At 38.2% G+C, this 20032-nt stretch overlaps 1 protein-coding gene across 1 annotated transcript in view; it reads left to right on the top strand.

Annotated features, from left to right (window-relative positions):
* Window positions 1-390: 390 nt before the first annotated feature.
* Window positions 391-20032, top strand: part of LOC124595124 (D-arabinitol dehydrogenase 1-like) — a 75686-nt gene continuing 56044 nt past the window's right edge. The window contains exon 1 of the mRNA XM_047133722.1: window positions 391-615. Within this exon, the coding sequence (XP_046989678.1) occupies window positions 460-615 (156 nt within the window). The 5' untranslated portion in view covers window positions 391-459. The remainder of the gene's footprint in view (window positions 616-20032) is intronic.

Raw genomic sequence — 20032 nt, 5'->3', positions numbered from 1 at the left:
TAGAGGGATTACTCTCCGAGTATTTTTCGAAAAATGTTTAATCTGTGTTGCCCGCGTAGATTGAACTAAAGTGTATTGGCTAGAGGGCATAATCTCGCTGTGGTTAGCTAGAGATCCTGGCGTTCCATTAACGGCCTCTGTAGGCAGCGCATGTTGTCGCGAGCAGCTGAGAGGGGGAAGTCAGTACCGCCTACCAGGGAAGCTTCTGGAATGGCCCGGCGCTTTCGAAGGAAAGCGTTTATCCGACTCCAAAAGAATGTTATCTGTCTCTTGAAAAGAAGGTGAAGGCGCTGAACATGAATGCTTCGGCTGCGATGCCGTTAAGAACTTAAGAGGCGCAGCGTCGGTGGTCACGTGACTTGCCGAAGGCGGTATTTAAAAGCACGAGACAGCGTCAGGTCAGCACAGCGGTTACGCGAGAAGTGAGAGTGTAGTGCGTGATATAGTAGCAGTGCAGAGATGCCGGCAGACGTTATGGATGCGCTGCAGTTCGATCCGAAGACATTGTCACTGAGTTTAAAACGCGTGCCCGTCCCGAAAGTGAGTCACGATACCGATGTCCTCATCAAAGTAGCGTTTGCCGGTTTTTGTGGGAGCGATTTGCACATGCTGAAGGTGAGTTGAATACATGACCGGTAGTTGTTTCTCTCTGTCTACAATCTTCCGTACTACCATTATTTGTGGACTGTTATTTTCTACTTAATTATGTCATTGGAGTCTGGCTGCAAAGAACCTTACATCTATTTACATTTCTAAAGGCGTTTAAAAACTTTTGATCTGCTAGCAATTTGCTCTACTTAGACGACGTACCATCACGTAAAATTGCAAATTTACTTTAGGGTGCAAGTGCGTGTAAAAATAGTTCTTTAATATCGTGAATATGCCACATAGAAACCAGCTCTTAACATTTCCTTAGTATCCAGATGTTTAGAAACGGAGCTTGTTGAACAGAGTACGTCCCCATTATCCGCATTAATGTATCAAAAAAAGGAAGCCAGATTTTAATGTCCTGTCGACGACCAGATTATTAGAGGCTGAACATAAGCGCTGTTGTAAACGTGGGAAAAGAAAGCTGCCCTGGCCTGTTTAAAGAACAAATGGTTCAAATGGCTCTGAGCACTATGGGACTTAACATCTGTGGTCATCAGTCCCCTAGAACTTAGAACTACTTAAACCTAACTAACCTAAGGATATCACACACATCCATGCCCGAGGCAGGATTCGTGGTGGTGGTTGTTAGTGTTTAACGTCCCGTCGACAACGAGGTCATTAGAGACGGAGCGCAAGCTCGGGTTAGGGAAGGATTGGGAAGGAAATCGGCCGTGCCCTTTCAAAGGAACCATCCCGGCATTTGCCTGAAACGATTTAGGGAAATCACGGAAAACCTAAAGCAGGATGGCCGGAGACGGGATTGAACCGTCGTCCTCCCGAATGCGAGTCCAGTGTGCTAACCACTGCGCCACCTCGCTCGGTGCAGGATTCGAACCTGCGTTTAAAGAACAGTTTATTAGGGGAGAAATCAGTGAAAACGCGGGAAGCATAATCGGGATAGACGGGCAGGAGATAAAGCTATTCCGCTAACAATTACGAGACCTGTGCCCTAGCCACTGCTCCTTGTTTCGTCTTTACAGGAAACACTTCAGTTTTCGCTTTTGTGTTTTGGGGAAAATTTTATCGCGACGCCTCTAGTGGCGGTTGAGTCAGTGCATGGTGCCGGTGTACCTCACTGCGGCACTTCACTGAATTGTGTGCAACGCAGCATACGGCGCACTGAAACTTTTTAATTGATTTACGTAGAGCGCAGGATCTCTCCGTTTCCAGCTTGGAGTATCGGTCTGGCACACAGTTTTACTGTGTCAGAAATTTCATCTGCCGCTTTTATGTAACACAAACTTGTCTGACGCTACACGCTAAAGAGGACGTTTTCTTCGAGATGGTTCATAGTAGCTAATAGCTCATAAAGAATACGTAATAACACGCTGAAATATTCTCGTCACTGACGCTACACGGGTGTAATCGGTCAACGCTGGTGCCGTGCTGGTCCGATAACAAAACAGCAAATAACATCTTCGAGCTTGCAACCTGCTGAGACCTACACTACACTGTAGCAATTGCTGCTATAATGAATTATTCTGTGTTGCATACGCGTGTACTAATGCAGTACTACCAATGTTTTTCATGGGCCTCTGACTTAAACTAATTTGATGCCCTCCCTCACTTCTTTCTATATAGCGCCAATCTCTTCATCTTTATATGTCTGCTGCACCCGACGTTGCCAACAATGTACGGTTATACAGGGCTGCTGTAAATAATTCATTCGTTTCGAAAGCTCCATATTTTCCTAACTATTACATGTACAATTACGATTGACTGATGAATAGAAGTATACTCTCGCCAAGTTTTCATTTTGCTCTCTACAAATGTTCTATGACTATCCCCTTGGTCACAGAACAGACGCCCAAACGGTAACAAAGTTCGTTCCATACCTTATGCAGAAACATCCTGTCAGTGGTCATCACAGCAACACTGATGCGTTCTCTGAGCTGTTGTAGTGTTCTTGGCAGCGGGAGGTACGTAATCACAGCCATTAATGTATGCCCAAAGGAAAAAGTTAAAAGGCGTTAGGTTAGGCGAAATGGAGGTCAAGGGAATGGAACCATATCATCTTCACCAATATGCCCAATCCAGCGATGGTGAACACCGATGCTCCAATGAGCTGGTGCACTGTCTTGTTGGAAGATAAAATTCTCTGAACCAGCAGTCTGTTGTGGAAAAAAGCACAACTAAAACATATGAAGATAAGAGATTCCCGTCATAGAAAAAAAAGCGCCTACGCCTTCGTCTGTGACACTGCACAGAAAACGTTAACCTTTGGCTACCTCGTTCACGCTCACGATTTCATAAGGATTTTCAATAACCCACGCTTTCATACTGAGGCGATTAACGTTTCCAGATAAATGGAGGGTTGCTTCGTCGCTGACTATCAACCCAGACGCGAAATGTTCAACCTCAAGTGCTTGCTGCATTTTGTCTAGGCATTGCAACGCCAGCCGGTAGGCACAATGCAAGCTTGGTGAGATTACGATTCTATTCATCCATCAACCATATTTGTAGTACTTAGGAAAATGTAGAGCTTTGAAAGTGAACGAGTAATTTATAGTAGCTCTATATTTCTTTGACTTCAGCTGCAACTTTTTTTCCCTTTTTTTTCTAGCTGAATCAGCTTGTTGTAGGTCTTGGCACGTATTCCCACGAGTTTGTTGCACTTAATCCTGTCTTTGAAGGAATTATACCGTTACTCAACTGTTGGGACACAAGTTTCTGGTCCTGCGTTGCCCAATTATGTGATTTCATCAGCCCAACCCTAGCCAATGGAACTGATGCAGATCAGATAATGTGGCACAACAGTAAGGCTCTAGACTCGCATTTAGAAGGACGAGGATTGAAGTATTCCTCTGGTGACCCAGATTTATGTTTTCTGTAGTTCACTTCAACCACTTAAGGCAAATGCTGCATTAGTTTCTCTGAAAAGGACATGCCCGATTTCCTTCCTTACGCTTGTCCAATCCCAGCTTGTACTCTGCTTCTTGAAGATATGCTCAACCCTAAGCTTCCTTCCATGCATCTTTCTTTCATTATTAAAATTCCTCTGCTTGCATATCCCATGCAAGGCAGTGCATTGCTTGCTGTAATGTCAGATAGGCATATCGCTGCACCAGGAAGGAAGGAAGGAATGTACAGTTCAATGTCCCATCGACATCGAGGTCATTAGAGATGGAGCACAAGCTCAGATTCTGTCGAGGATGGGGAAGGAAATAGGCCATGCCCTTATGAGCACTGCACCAGGAGAAGTAGCAGCAGCTTGAGAGCATGTCACCTGACGCCAACATTACAGTCTGAACTGCCAACTACTAATAATGATAAAGCTGATGTTTGCCACAAGAACTTCGCATGTGGTACTGCGCATGTACGCAGCGCACTTTCCTCTTACCACATGTTTCACACTTCCCACAGTAGCCTCCTTGTGGCTTGACCACAATTCATAACTGGTTGGTACTGCAGTACATTTTGGACTTCATATTAGCTAACTCAGCATGTCGGTCACATCTCGTCACAGATGGAAATTGTAAAGTACTAGCGGTCGACAAAGCCATTCTACAAGAGGATTGTGATGCTACTATGATGGCAGGCAGTTAGCCAGCATATACTGACAATGACCCAATGTGTAGAGTTGGTACTTCCACAGCAGCATTGACAGCATAGACAGAGAAATGCTTTGTCACTACTTCTAAGTCCGATGCACTTACCACACCATGTTGCAACAACAGTCAATATGCTGCTGGTGACCACTGACTTACACTGAAAGTTTTATGTAGAATGTGAACCATGCTTTAACTTGTTTCTTTTTTTTTATGTACAGCATTCACTAACAAAATCTGAAATTCCTGTTACATAATGGAGGAAAAAAATCCTAGGACTAATAAAATGTCAAACCATTGGATTTGTACATAGATGCCACATTCATACTCCTATAAAATAAACCACTGAAAGCACTTATGTCCGCTCAAGTGGAAAAATCTGAACAGCAAGAATAGAATCTAATATAGAATTCAATTTTAAATTGAATCTGCAATTTTAAAGAAGCAGCAACTACTCCTCCTCCCCTCCCCCCCCCCCCCCCCACCCAAACCCCACCCCCACCCCCTCACACTCCAACTACTGTAAAACTTCATGCATTGGATATTACTAAAGTAAACTGATATTATCTGGGTGCTGTGCAATACTTAATTTTGCAGTATTTTCAAATTTAAGACTTCAGTACTGCTCCAAAGACGCTACCAACTGTTAGTACAGTGTTTAGGACACTGGCTGCATATTCAGTTGGAGTGGTGGTCAAACCCTTTCTGATTGCTTTGAATCATTGGAGATGGATATTAGGATGGTTGCCAAGGTTGATTTCCTACCCTGTCCTTGTCCAGCTTGGCACTGACTCCAGTGATTTCATTGTTGACAGGTGATTAAACTATATTACATTCCACCCATTACCAAACTTCTCCTTTTCTTTCCTGATCACTTTTCCCATTTTATTTATCATCATTTTTGTACTGACTGAAAATGTATTATACTGAAACTGCATCAGTAATGAATCAGAAACATTGCACAATGATGGAAATTAACACAATAGATGTGCTGGATGGTTATCTATGCTAGACTCACACAAAAACTAAAAGACAGCTGATCAGTCATAATGAAACACTTATTTAGGAAGCCATGTAATTCCACTGCAGTTTTGTAGTGAGCTTTGTGTTAACAAGGGTAGGCATTACAAGTGCACTTAGATACAGATCTAATCAATAAAATTCTATGGTTTTTTTCAGTAGTGAGAGAGACTTGAAATTTCTCTATCTTTTTGCTGGCACTTGTGAAAAGCATGTCAGGAATTGTACTCGCTTCATTTTTGTTGCTTAGTTAGTTCCTTGAAGTTTAGGGGCTGGACTAGATACCTCCTTTGCTGCACAAGTTGTGTCTGATACCCACAAAGAGGATGTGGGTTGACATACATTACTACTGTGGATTTTCACAACCAAATGTTGATCCAAGTTGACCTTAGAGGAGTAAGTAGAGGTCAATCAGTATCATTACACAATCTCTTTTGAATCTTGTTAAGCAGTTGCATTATGTTGCCTTATAGAGATCACGTAAAGGTAACATTAGTGTATCTTTGGAAAAAGTGGACATGCTGTTAGATGTATTTAGAAAGACAAAATGGTTACATTATGATGTTGTAATAGGTGGAGATTTGAATGCAGATTTTGATATAACAGCCAAACATAGTGTCACTGGGCTCAAAAATCTTCTAAGACAGTGCAATCTGCACTTTATCAATAATAGACCCACAAGAGATAAAGCATGTTTTGACAATATCTTTGTCAGTTTCAATACTGCAGAAGAATCATGTGATGTGACAGTATTTGCATTCTAAGATCATGATTCTGTATCATTAAATTACATGAGTAGGTTCTGTGCTGATAAGAGTAACATTGACAAGTCTGTTCCAAAAATGGTAATCACTAGACCGGTCACAAATGATAAAATTGACAGTTTTGTAAGTCCCTTACTAATAGAGACTGGTTTGGCCAATGGTCTGGTGACACAAATTATAGTCTATGTAAAGATCTGTCAGCAAAACTAATATTTGAAAGGTTTTTCAAAGCATTTTTGACACAATACAATGACTGCATTCCGAAAAGAAATGCAAAATAATCGACAAAGGCTCCAAGGCAAGGGTATAAACAAACAAAACCCATGGTATACTGCACAACTAACAAATCTGAAAAAGCATGTTATGTTGTTGCACAGTATACATAAAACTCTGAAGACTGACAATGCTAGATCAGCCTATGTTCAGTGTAGGAATAAGTACAAAAAAGCCATTGTGGAAGCAAAAAGCACACACGACTTCAGCAGTATTGAGAACTCCATGAATAAATGCAAAGCTACATAGTTTTACTAAAGATGAAAGAAGTAAAGAAATCAGTATATGCTCTCAGAAATGCAATGATTTCTTTATTAAATCAGTACAAGAAGTAGGAAATACTATCACTAAATCTGTCATTGGCTCTTTCAAAAGATGTCTGTGAACCACTAGCAAATACAATTATGTTTACCTCCTCTGAGGTCCCATGTAGTCTCGTCCTAAAAAAAGTTAAACATCTGAAATCATCTGAGAGTGTAGACATATATGACATTTCTTGTAACATTGTAAAAAAAGTAATAAATTGTGTTTCAGTTAACATACTGCATAAAAAAGTATATAACTGAGGGATATTTTCTTGATGAGCTGAAAGTGTCTAAAAGTGTTTAAGGTAGTCCCAATATATAAAAAAGGAGATATTGACTCACCTTCAAGTTACAGACCAATTTCCATAGTCCCAGCTCTCTCTAAAGTATTTGAATGTGTACTATACCAACAGTTATCCATGTACATTGAAAATGCAGGAATAATTAGCAAATCACAGTATGGTTTTAGGAAAAACTTTTCAACTGTTGATGCTACAGACTCAGTAGTCAAACACATACATCAAGTGTTTGAGGATAAAGGATTTGCTCAAGTCACCTTTTGTGCTCTAAGTAAGGCTTTTGACTGTGTAGAGCATAAAATACTCCTAGAAAAAAATGGAGTACTACAACATTTGAGCTAACAGCCTTAAACTATTGAAATCATACCTACAGAATTGGAAGCAAGCTGTTTGTGTAGGTAAAGAATACTCCAGTATTGAATTAGTTAAAATAGGTGTACCACAGGGATCTGTACTGGGGCCGTTTATGTTACTGATAATGATTAATGATCTGCCATGTCCGTGACAATTACAGGAAGATTTCTAAAGATTCTGAAGTTCAGTTCCCGTTGAGTTCTAAGTTTTTGTTACATTCAATAGGTCTTGCATCTCTGAAAATAGTGGAAAATGTGTGAAAGTGGAAAGTCATTCTCAACTTCATACATCTCGTGTAGATGACTGGATAAGTACTTCCACATGTTGGAGGACAGATCTATGTCTGAAGTGATGAGCATGATACCAATCTGCTAAGGGCCTCTTTGCCCCTCCCCTCTACCACGCACCTTAGACATCAGTGGAAATATGAAAAAAGGAAAACTCAAACCAATTGAGAATGGTTTCTCTAGTACAACTGAAGATACATGGATCCAAGAGAAACTTGAGATGATATGTATATAAGAGAGGTATTTAAAGTCCTTAGAACTCATTGTCCTGGTAAACTGTTTTCTCTGCCTTAAGAGCAACCTTCATAGTAACAGAGATAAGGAGTATGAAAGCACCAATTGAGATGCATACACTGATGCTGCGATGTGAGTGGAAGATGGGCTAAAAGTGTGCATACCCATATTCTCACTACAAATAACCAGTTTGTAGTAGTTCATGCCTACATTTTTGAGGTCATATTTGCTCTTATATGTTCTATGGAAACTGTACAGACTACCACTGCTACTCTTACAATATGGGGATCTTACTAGGCATCTGTGATGCCTGGACATCCAGAACCATAAATAAGAGTGTGAGAATATTCATGTGCCCAATGTCGCCAGCATTGCTGTAAACGGATGTAGCATTTTCAGCTTCTGTAACAAATACCTGAAAAAAAAACCTTCCACTCACTTAACATTATCTGAAAAGACAATTGTGCCACTCAAAAGGCAACAATTTTAAGACTCTCCGACATACTCAGTTGACTGTGAAAAGCACAAGCATGTCTCGGTGCCTTGTGTCTGCTTACTCTACCCATTTGCACCAGACTAAAGGTTGTGACCTTGGACATTCTGTTCTGAAGAGGAGCTATGTTGTTGTCCCCTCGGATGGTGGGCAACATGAAAATCATTATCAGTATGTGTATTATAACCTAGCTTCATATGGTATCATCAAATCAAAATTGACTCCATTCTTCCAGCACTGTTTTAATATTTTCTGGTGGTGTAGGATGGATCCCCATTTTAGAGACCTTTATTCTTCCTTAATCTAGCTGGCATAAATGACAATGCATTAAAAGAAAGCTGCCATGAGGGCACTATGCCGTGAAAACTGGGCACTGTGTTGTAAATTATCAGTGTTTTAGGCTGTATCAAGGAAATGACTGACCTTATCACAAACATTATCAGTGCATTCCTAACTGAGCATCTCAAAGTCCTTAGGTAGCTAGAGGAGGCAGAATGATAAACATCTGTAGACAATATAGAACACTAAGGCAGCATCTGAAGATCAAAGTCAAACCATCAGCAGAAAATATTGCATCCCTTGGGTGACGTGATAATGACCATTCAAGTAAAGAAAGTAGAAATAATGATGCCAAGAGTTCCTGAATTTCATCAATTATTCCACTCCAGTGACTGTAGTATGTCACCCCATCAGGATAAACTCTGGAGAGCAGAAAAAAAGCTGCACAAATATTCAGATGGTTTTTAATAAGATATCAGTGTGGTGCAGATATTGGCAACTGGCTTTAAATGTTTAGAAGTCTGAAATTGCACACTCTTCAAAACAAAAAATGGAGTGTCCTTTGTCTGCAGTATCAAAAAGTCATAAATGGAATCAATCAACTTAAACAAATATCTGGATGTAACAATTTGTAGAGATGTGAAATGGAATGATGAAATAGGCTCAGTCATAAGTAAAGCACATGGTAGGCTTTGGTTCATTCATAGAATACTAGGGAAATGCAATTAGACTACAAAGGGGATTATTTACAAATCACTTGTACAACTCTTCATAGAATATTGCTCAAGTGTGTGGGACCAGTGACTAAAGAATACTAAAAGGAGATATTGAACATTTACAGAGAAGTGCCTCATGTATCGTCACAGGTTTGCTTGACCCATGAGAGAGTGTCACAGAGGTGCTGAAGAAACTGAATTGGCAGACAGCTGAATACAGACACAAACTATCTCAAGAAAGCCTACTGATGTAATTTCAGGAACCAGCGATAAATAATGAATCTAGGAATATTCTACAACCCCCAACATATCACTCCCATATGGATAATAAGGACAAAATTAGATAAATTAGAGCATGCAGAGGCATTTAAAAAACAGACATTTTTCCTGGCCCCCATATATGCATGTAAAGTGAAAAATCCCTAATAATTGGTACAGTGGGAGTACACACTGCCAAGCATTTCACAGATTATGGATGTGTGTGTATACTGATAATGATTTACTTTTGAATTCACTACTCTACATTGCCTGGACAGTACCACTTTACAGTGCTGCACGTAGGTGCAGAAACACGATAGTCATATTTCAATTCCAAAAATCATGAAGCATATAGTAGTTCATTCAATATATGTGGGAATCAGAATCTTTGTCATAACCACATAAGACAACCTTAGGTTCTCATCTCATTTAATGTGACATTTTAATGACAAATCAAAAGAGAGATCTATTAAATAGATGTCAAATTAACAAATGATATCACAGAAATAAAACAACATTAAGGATCAGGAAGAATTAAATACAGAGCCCTGTAAGGTTTGATATTTGGCTCACTCCTGTTCGTGACCAACATAATTGGTTTACCAAAGACAGTGGAAGATATCTGAAACAATTTCTATGGGTGGTCGAAGTATAGTGATAAAAGGCCCATAGACATCTCTACCAATGATGGTTATCAGCAAATAGTTTCACTCTTAATCACACAGAAACACATTATATAATTCCACTCATATGAAAGTGACATAAGTACCAGAATTAGAGATCAATGGGCATACTGTAACTGAAACTCCATATGTGAAATTTCTGGGTCTCTATGTGGATAATGGAGTGTGGTTGCATCAATGCATGGATAAGTTAACCATAAAGCTCTGTTCTGCCTGCTTTGTACTGAGAAATCTCCCTCACTGTGTTGAACTGTGATTTGGACTTAAAGTACACTGTGGACACTTTCACTCAGTACTGTCCTAGGACATAACCTTAATGGGACAATGCAGCTAAAGTCAAAATAGTGTTAGGTTTACAGAATGGTGCTTTAAGAATATTATGTTAATAATCAAACATATTGCAGAAGCATCATCAGGAATTTTGGGATTCTTACACTTACATGCCAATATATTTACTCCCTAAAGGTACTCACAGTTAATAACAGAATGAACTACAATGAACTGTGAAATTCACAACTACAACAGAAGTAAAAATAATTTCCGTATAAACTATGCATACTTGTTCTGCTGCAAAAGTCTATAATAGATTGCTGCTAGACGTCGGGCAAGAAACTGAAAGTCCTGAAATATTCAAAATTAAAGTAAAAGATAATCTTATCTGCTCCTCCTCTAGTTTTTTTTAGAAAATTTGAACACATGTATGTAAACACTGGCTAACACTAATGTTCACATTAATCAGACTTTAACTTTACCAGTATATACAGGGTGTAAATGATAGTTCCTTACAGTATACCACAATGATGTAGAGGAAACTGAGATGAACAGTTTGATATAGGACGGTTGTGGTCTATCATGTCAGAAAACTACCTGAAACTGGCCTTCAAAAATCACCTAAGTTAAAGTGCATGCATGCTGCATGAGATTTTTATTATCTTTTTGCTCTCTTTGCTCAAACAGTTTGTCCTAGAGGAGTTATTCAATAAAAACTTAAAACTGTGAGGATTGAACAAACCCCCACCCTCATGCTCATATTCCCGCCAGTCAGTATTTTTATGGTGTTTGTGTCATTCCATCATACCACTGCACGAAACTCTGCAACTACACTTATTATTTCTCATGCTTAGTATGAAGTACTGGATAAAAACAGCAGCTGGATAGTTAAGAAGTGCAATGGCTTTTTGCAAAATAGCTGTCTTCATATACGCTTTATAGATGTAGTCTGTAGTGACTGCTTCAAACTCTTAACTTTTTATGACATGCTATGGAACACAACCTGTGAGTGAATGGTACTTGGAGAAAAACTGCAACATTCATTCAATGAACACTAGGTAGAAAAACGATTTCCACTTTGATAACTAAGCATTGTGTACTATTCAGCAGGTTTCATTTTCAACAGGCTTACAAGAGAAATGGAAAAAAGAGTGATTAAATCCAAAGTCTGCAAACCTAATTTGAAAAGTTTCATTAAGGTATACTCCTATTTTGTATAGAAGTTCCTTGCAACAGTTGAGAATTTTCCTTTGTAAAGTGTTATTTATCCATATACTCTCACAATTTCTTCTGTTCTTTATTAATTCTTTAGTTTATTTTGTTTGTAAATTTTGTAATCATGCTTCAGTGAACTTTGTTCTGACATGTTGCATGAATTAATAGCTTTGGCTTGCATGGTCCTAATCATAGTACAATCCATTCATTCATACATTGTGTTTTGCAAATACATGAAAAAGTACCTTTAGAGATGTGGAACGAAGTTACAAATTAACAGGCAGGGGCAGCCACTGTAGGCTACTTCTGTAAAATGCACTAACAAAAAATCACGACAAGTGCTAATCTATCCACACCTGCTGCATCGTAGTAAACATTTCTATAATTTGGTGGTTTCAGTAAATAACTGTCTACGTATGAGAAATGTTAAAAAACTGTTTAGTATGACTATTTGTTTTAACTGAAATAGATGTTCTCAAGTCCAAGTATTCTGATAAATTACATGAGAACATAATAATGTAAAATGTTACTTTGGTTTTTAATCTCTGGGGAGCTCCAGTTCCCTATATCATGCCTACCAGCACTCTGTTAAAGACTGGTGCACCCAGATGTAAAACCCCATTCTGAATCCTAGGTAGGGATGAATGATCTACATGGCAGTTACTTTTACTTCATGAATTGTAGTTGTAAATTTCACAGTCCATTCTAAATTCACTTTTATTATTAGCCACAAATGTCTTCAGGGACTATTTACATTGACACAAAAGTGTAAGAAAATCCCTGAAGAAGCTCCTGCAAGATGTTCATTGCCAGCTTTGCAAAATATTCTTACTGTACACTTATATAGACTAAATACTTTTTTGACCTTAGCTGCATTACCCCTGAAATTATGTAACAAGACAATATTGTGTGAGACTGTGCAAAGTATATTAGTAATCCCACTTACAGGTCAACAGATGCAGTATATGCAGATCTGAACTTTATGTTCAACTTATCCACATACTGATGCCACTTCAGTTTGTTCATCTGGATTAGAGATGGGTGGTCTGCTCCTGAACTGATTCAGAGAACCACATCCTTCTAAAGAATGAGTGATCGGGATCAGTGACTCAGAAAAAAGGAATGGTAACATGTCTGGTCAGAAAAGCTTGCCTGGTGATATTAGTGAGCAGAACCAAGATTCTGTGACAGGTTGTTGCAGCAGTGTCCCATGCCGCATGCTGAAAAAACTGTTTCCCAAGCTGGGAAAAAAAAGGCTCTACAGACCCTGTGTATGTATGGATTTGCGTATCTTACTAATGTCTGCTGTGTTTTTTTTTCTGCCATGGAAAAAATAGAAAATCTAGATATATCAATTTTTCAGGATGCTGCATTAACACAGAAAACACTCATAGAGGAAGTTTACAAAGTACCTCAGAAGCATAAAAGAAGTCGAGACAAACAATTTATGTAGGGCAATTGTGTTCTATCAAGTCAGAAAACTATCTCAAATTGGCCTACAAAAACTAGATATACTACAGCATATGCTCATCATGCAAGATTTTCGGTATTCTCTCGCTGCCTTTGAGCAAATTATTACTTCTAGAGGCAAATTATTACTTCTAGAGAAAAAATGGATAGGACCTGTTTTACAGGAAATTTAATGTAGTTTAATTTTGCACTGGGATATGTTTGACTGGAAGCCATGATTTTTTTTTTTTTTTTTTTTTTTTTTTTTTTCAAGAAAAATGTAAAAGAGTGACCTCCAACTGCATCCCTACCCCTATACTAACTTTCCCCCTCCCCCACTGGTCAGGATTTCTAGTATGTTGTTCATGGTACACCCTCCTACCACTGTATAAAATTGTTCAAATAAATGAATTATTCAAACAATGGAAAATCCAGGATGGAATGTAACAATAGAATGAAAAGGATAGTTGCTACTCCTCATACACGCCATGTTTTAGGAGTTTTTGAAGAAAAACTTACAAATGCACCCACACTCCTATACTCATTCCCCCCCTTCCCCCACCTCTCGTTGTGCCTTTAAATGAGAAAGTCCTCCCCACTATCCTTCCCACCCCTCCCACAGTGGTAATCTGCTGTCTACTGAACCTACAAAATATACTTGTCCATCCCTGCACAACCCCTGCTCCCAAACCCTTACCTCATGGCTCATATTTCTGTAATGCCTTTATGTCATGTTATTTGAAATTATTTAGCTTTCCACTTTTTCCTGTCTTCCAGAGTAATAATTCATCATTAATTCTAGTACTCTGTCATCCTCCTGTCTTGTTACAAAGTCCTTTCAGTTGTTCCTGTATTCCTTAGATGCTCCTTTAAGCTCTTCACTCCTAGTTCTTCTGATGTCAACATTCATCATCCTATCACATAGTGTGTACCAAGCTACTTTTCTTAGAAATTTCATCTCCAATGCCTTTGTTCATTTCTACTTGTTACAGTGAAAAACTCACTTCCACATGCCTTAGTTGGTACTGAAATCGTTTTGTAGAGCTAAGGTAGAGTTTTTTTCACACTTTAGTTCTAAGTGTTCTATAGATTGTTGTCAGTGCAATTAGATCTTTCTACTGTCTTTCGTATGTCCATTTCTGTCATGAATGAGACAGTATTTCCTAAAAAGTTGAACAAGTTTACTGTTCTGTTTTCTGATCATTTATTATAATTTTGCTGGAAATTGGCTCCTGATATCTGAAAACCATACCACAACTTTTGTTTTCTTTGAAGATACAGACAGATTATACAACTTATCTGGTGTGGATAAAATGTGAGCAGTTGTTCAGAGTATGTTCTCGACTCCAAGAATGTCACGACCCGGGATGTGCGGTGATTGTCAAATTAGGCAAATATTTATCTGAGGCATACTTGCCTAGTAACATCGATCCCTTGAACTGGTGGGAAAGAAATTGCTGTACCCAACACAATACCAAATGGTTCTGAAAATATTGTATATCCCAGCTACATCAGCGCCTTGTGAGTATATCTTTTTATAAGCAGGACAAAAATGAACGGAGAAAGAAACCAAACCATTTCATGTGAAATAGGTCAAATTTTATTTATAAATCATAATACTGCTTGATTTTTTTTTTCCTCATTTGGTACACTTATTGTCATACCGATTGTAAATCACGACTACAGATTATGTTACAGTTCATGTTTATTTTCAATAAAAGTATGGAAACATAAAAAGAATCAAAATTATTTTTAAAATGTTCCCACTAAAAAAATTTAGCATTTCCTTGCAATATTTTTCAAGTTTTGCAGCAGACAAAATGTAAAACTATTAAATCGCAAAACTACTTGGGACTTAACATAAACTTATTACTCTTTTCTGATGAAGAAATTGAAGAAATGTATGATGAAATAAAAGAAATTTTAGTTCTAAGTGTTCTATAGATTGTTGTCAGTGCAATTAGATCTTTCTACTGTCTTTCGTATGTCCATTTCTGTCATGAATGAGACAGTATTTCCTAAAAAGTTGAACAAGTTTACTGTTCTGTTTTCTGATCATTTATTATAATTTTGCTGGAAATTGGCTCCTGATATCTGAAAACCATACCACAACTTTTGTTTTCTTTGAAGATACAGACAGATTATACAACTTATCTGGTGTGGATAAAATGTGAGCAGTTGTTCAGAGTATGTTCTCGACTCCAAGAATGTCACGACCCGGGATGTGCGGTGATTGTCAAATTAGGCAAATATTTATCTGAGGCATACTTGCCTAGTAACATCGATCCCTTGAACTGGTGGGAAAGAAATTGCTGTACCCAACACAATACCAAATGGTTCTGAAAATATTGTATATCCCAGCTACATCAGCGCCTTGTGAGTATATCTTTTTATAAGCAGGACAAAAATGAACGGAGAAAGAAACCAAACCATTTCATGTGAAATAGGTCAAATTTTATTTATAAATCATAATACTGCTTGATTTTTTTTTTCCTCATTTGGTACACTTATTGTCATACCGATTGTAAATCACGACTACAGATTATGTTACAGTTCATGTTTATTTTCAATAAAAGTATGGAAACATAAAAAGAATCAAAATTATTTTTAAAATGTTCCCACTAAAAAAATTTAGCATTTCCTTGCAATATTTTTCAAGTTTTGCAGCAGACAAAATGTAAAACTATTAAATCGCAAAACTACTTGGGACTTAACATAAACTTATTACTCTTTTCTGATGAAGAAATTGAAGAAATGTATGATGAAATAAAAGAAATTATTCAGATAGTGAAGGGTGACGAAAATTTAATAGTCATGGGTGACTGGAATTCGGTAGTAGGAAAAGGGAGAGAAGGAAACGTAGTAGGTGAATATGGATTGGGGCTAAGAAATGAAAGAGGAAGCCGCCTGGTAGAATTTTGCACAGAGCACAACTTAATCATAGCTAACACTTGGTTTAAGAATCATGAAAGAAGGTTGTATACATGGAAGAACCCTGGAGATACTAAAAGGTATCAGATAGATTATATAATGGTAAGACAGAGATTTAGGAACCAGGTTTTAAATTGTAAGACATTTACAGGGGCAGATGTGGACTCTGACCACAATCTATTGGTTATGACCTGTAGATTTAAACTGAAGAAACTGCAAAAAGGTGGGAACCTAAGGAGATGGGTCCTGGATAAACTGAAAGAACCAGAGGTTGTACAGAGTTTCAGGGAGAGCATAAGGGAACAATTGACAGGAATGGGGGAAAGAAATGCAGTAGAAGAAGAATGGGTAGCTTTGAGGAATGAAGTGGTGAAGGCAGCAGAGGATCAAGTAGGTAAAAAGACGAGGGCTAGTAGAAATCCTTGGGTAACAGAAGAAATATTGAATTTAATTGATGAAAGGAGAAAATATAAAAATGCAGTAAATGAAGCAGGCAAAAAGGAATACAAACGTCTCAAAAAAGAGATCAACAGGAAGTGCAAAATGGCTAAGCAGGGATGGCTAGAGGACAAATGTAAGGATGTAGAGGCTTATCTCACTAGGGTTAAGATAGATACTGCCTACAGGAAAATTAAAGAGACCTTTGGAGATAAGAGAACCACTTGTATGAACATCAAGAGCTCAGATGGAAACCCAGTTCTAAGCAAAGAAGGGAAAGCAGAAAGGTGGAAGGAGTATACAGAGGGTCTATACAAGGGCGATGTACTTGAGGACAATATTATGGAAATGGAAGAGAGTGTAGATGAAGATAAAATGGGAGATACGGTACTGCGTGAAGAGTTTGACAGAGCACTGAAAGACCTGAGTCAAAACAAGGCCCCCGGAGTAGACAACATTCCATTGGAACTACTGACGGCCTTGGGAGAGCCAGTCCTGACAAAACTCTACCATCTGGTGAGCAAGATGTATGAAACAGGCAAAATTGCCTCAGACTTCAAGAAGAATATAATAATTCCAATCCCAAAGAAAGCAGGTGTTGACAGATGTGAAAATTACCGAACAATCAGTTTAATAAGCCACAGCTGCAAAATACTAACACGAATTCTTTACAGACGAATGGAAAAACTAGTAGAAGCCGATCTCGGGGAAGATCAGTTTGGATTCCGTAGAAATACTGGAACACATGAGGCAATACTGACCTTACGACTTATCTTAGAAGAAAGATTAAGGAAAGGCAAACCTACGTTTCTAGCATTTGTAGACTTAGAGAAAGCTTTTGACAATGTTGACTGGGATACTCTCTTTCAAATTCTGAAGGTGGCAGGGGTAAAATATGGGAAGCGAAAGGCTATTTACAATTTGTACAGAAACCAGATAGCAGTCATAAGAGTCGAGGGACATGAAAGGGAAGCAGTTGTTGGGAAGGGAGTAAGACAGGGTTGTAGCCTCTCCCTGATGTTATTTTATTTTTATTTTATTTATTTATATACTTGTTCCATAGATCTGTACATGTGAGCAAGTCACTCAGATGTGGAACGTGTCAATGTACATAATAAAATACATAGAATAAAGACATTGTTATAGTATTAATTACAGTGCACAAAAGTCACTTATTAGCTTAAAAACTAGTCAACATAAATGTGAAGATAGCAGTTTCATATTTAGGGCATTATTGCATCTATTTTAAGCTTGAACAGTAATCAAAACTCCCCACTTTGGGTTTAAAAGTGACCCAAAAATGTAAATGAGAAAAACGGGAATTTTTACATTAGGGCATTATTACATTAGTTTAACAGTAAACAGTGTCAAAAAATTTAAAAACATCTTTCCAATCTGGGTTTTACTTATTTCTCTGAAAGAATTCCTCTAGTGAATAAAGTGAGGTCTCAAGTAAATAATTTCTCAACCTACGTTTAAATACTGATGTACTGCTCCTTATATTTTTGATGCTGTTGGGTAGGGAATTGAAAATTTTCGTTCCAGCGTACTTTACCCCTTTCTGAATAAGTGTCAAGTTCTTTAACTCACAGTGGAAATCCTCTTTTCTTCTGGTGTTATGTTCATGATGTAGGCAATTCGTTTCATACAGAGTGGGGTTATTTATTATGAAGCACATCAGTGAACATATGTACTGAGATGTTGCTGTCAGTATTTCAAGTCGTTTAAAAAGATTTCGACATGAGGTTCGTGGGGGTACACCACAAATGATTCTTATTGCTCTTTTTTGTGCTGTGAGGATTTTCTTTGCGGCAGGTGTATTGCCCCAGAAGATGATGCCATAACACATGACTGAATGAAAATAGCCAAAGTAAGCTGACTTTGAGATGGTAGTGTCATTGAAGCGTGACAAAATTCGTAAAGCAAATGTTGCCGACGTCAGCTGTTTTAGTGTTTGCAGAACGTGATGTTCCCAGTTCAGCCTACTGTCCACGTATACGCCTAGGAATTTTGATAAGTACACTTGCTTTATCATCTGATCATTCTGTGTGATAATTATTTCTTTTGGGTTTTTGTGGGTTGTCAGGAACTGGATAAAATTGTTTTTTTGTTTTTTTTCAGGTTTATTGAAAGGGAGTTAATACTAAACCAACCCAGAACTTCTTTAAGGATATCATTGACCTCGGATTCTAAGTCAGTAGCTGACACATCCACCACAATGCTCGTATCATCAGCGAACATTGTAAATTTACACTTCTTATTTATGGATAAAGGCAGGTCATTAACATATATGAGGAACAGCAAGGGCCCAAGCACTGATCCCTGTGGCACTCCATGCTGCACAATTCCCCACTCAGAGTCCACTGTATATTGTGATACACTATCTGAAACATCTAGAATAATCTTCTGCTTCCTATTTTCAATCTGTATATTGAGCAAGCGGTAAAGGAAACAAAAGAAAAATTTGGAGTAGGTATTAAAATCCATGGAGAAGAAATAAAAACTTTGAGGTTCGCCGATGACATTGTAATTCTGTCAGAGACAGCAAAGGACTTGAAAGAGCAATTGAATGGAATGGACAGCGTCTTGAAAGGAGGATATAAGATGAACATCAACAAAAGCAAAACGAGGATAATGGAATGTAGTCGAATTAAGTCGGGTGATGCTGAGGAATTAGATTAGGAAATGAGACACTTAAGATAGTAAAGGAGTTTTGCTATTTGGGGAGCAAAATAACTGATGATGGTTGAAGTAGAGAGGATATAAAATGTAGACTGGCAATGGCAAGGAAAGCGTTTCTGAAGAAGAGAAATTTGTTAACATCGGGTATAGATTTAAGTGCCAGAAAGTCATTTCTGAAAGTATTTGTATGGAGTGTAGCCATGTATGGAAGTGAAACATGGACAATAAATAGTTTGGACAAGAAGAGAATAGAAGCTTTTGAAATGTGGTGCTACAGAAGAATGCTGAAGATTAGATGGGTAGATCACATAACTAATGAGGAAGTATTGAATAGGATTGGGGAGAAGAGAAGCTTGTGGCACAACTTGACCAGAAGAAGGGATCAGTTGGTAGGACATGTTCTGAGGCATCAAGAGATCACCAATTTAGTATTGGAGGGCAGCGTGGAGGGTAAAAATCATAGAGGGAGACCAAGAGATGAATACACTAAGCAGATTCAGAAAGATGTAGGTTGCAGTAGGTACTGGGAGATGAAGAAGCTTGCACAGGGTAGAGTAACATGGAGAGCTGCATCAAACCAGTCTCAGGACTGAAGACCACAACAACAACAACATAATTCTTCTTTGTGCATTCTTTCAAAATAGTACCAAATCAGATAAAAATACAGGTATAGTGACCAAAATGAAAAAGGAAAATGCCTTCATTTTATTTATTTTTGTGAGTGAATGGTGAGAGGTGAGTCGTGAAAAAGAGGTAATTCCTTCCAGTGAGTGAGAGAGTCTAATGCAATCTATGAAGAGAACAGTTTTGCCCATCTCTAATATGAATGCCTAGAAGTTTCAATGGCTAATAATTTCACTTATGGCAACTCATCCTTTGTGAG

Source organism: Schistocerca americana, chromosome 2 (genome assembly GCF_021461395.2).
Source record: "Schistocerca americana isolate TAMUIC-IGC-003095 chromosome 2, iqSchAmer2.1, whole genome shotgun sequence".
Classification (NCBI taxonomy): Eukaryota; Metazoa; Arthropoda; class Insecta; order Orthoptera; family Acrididae; genus Schistocerca; species Schistocerca americana.
This window is presented reverse-complemented; position numbering and strand designations above follow the sequence as displayed.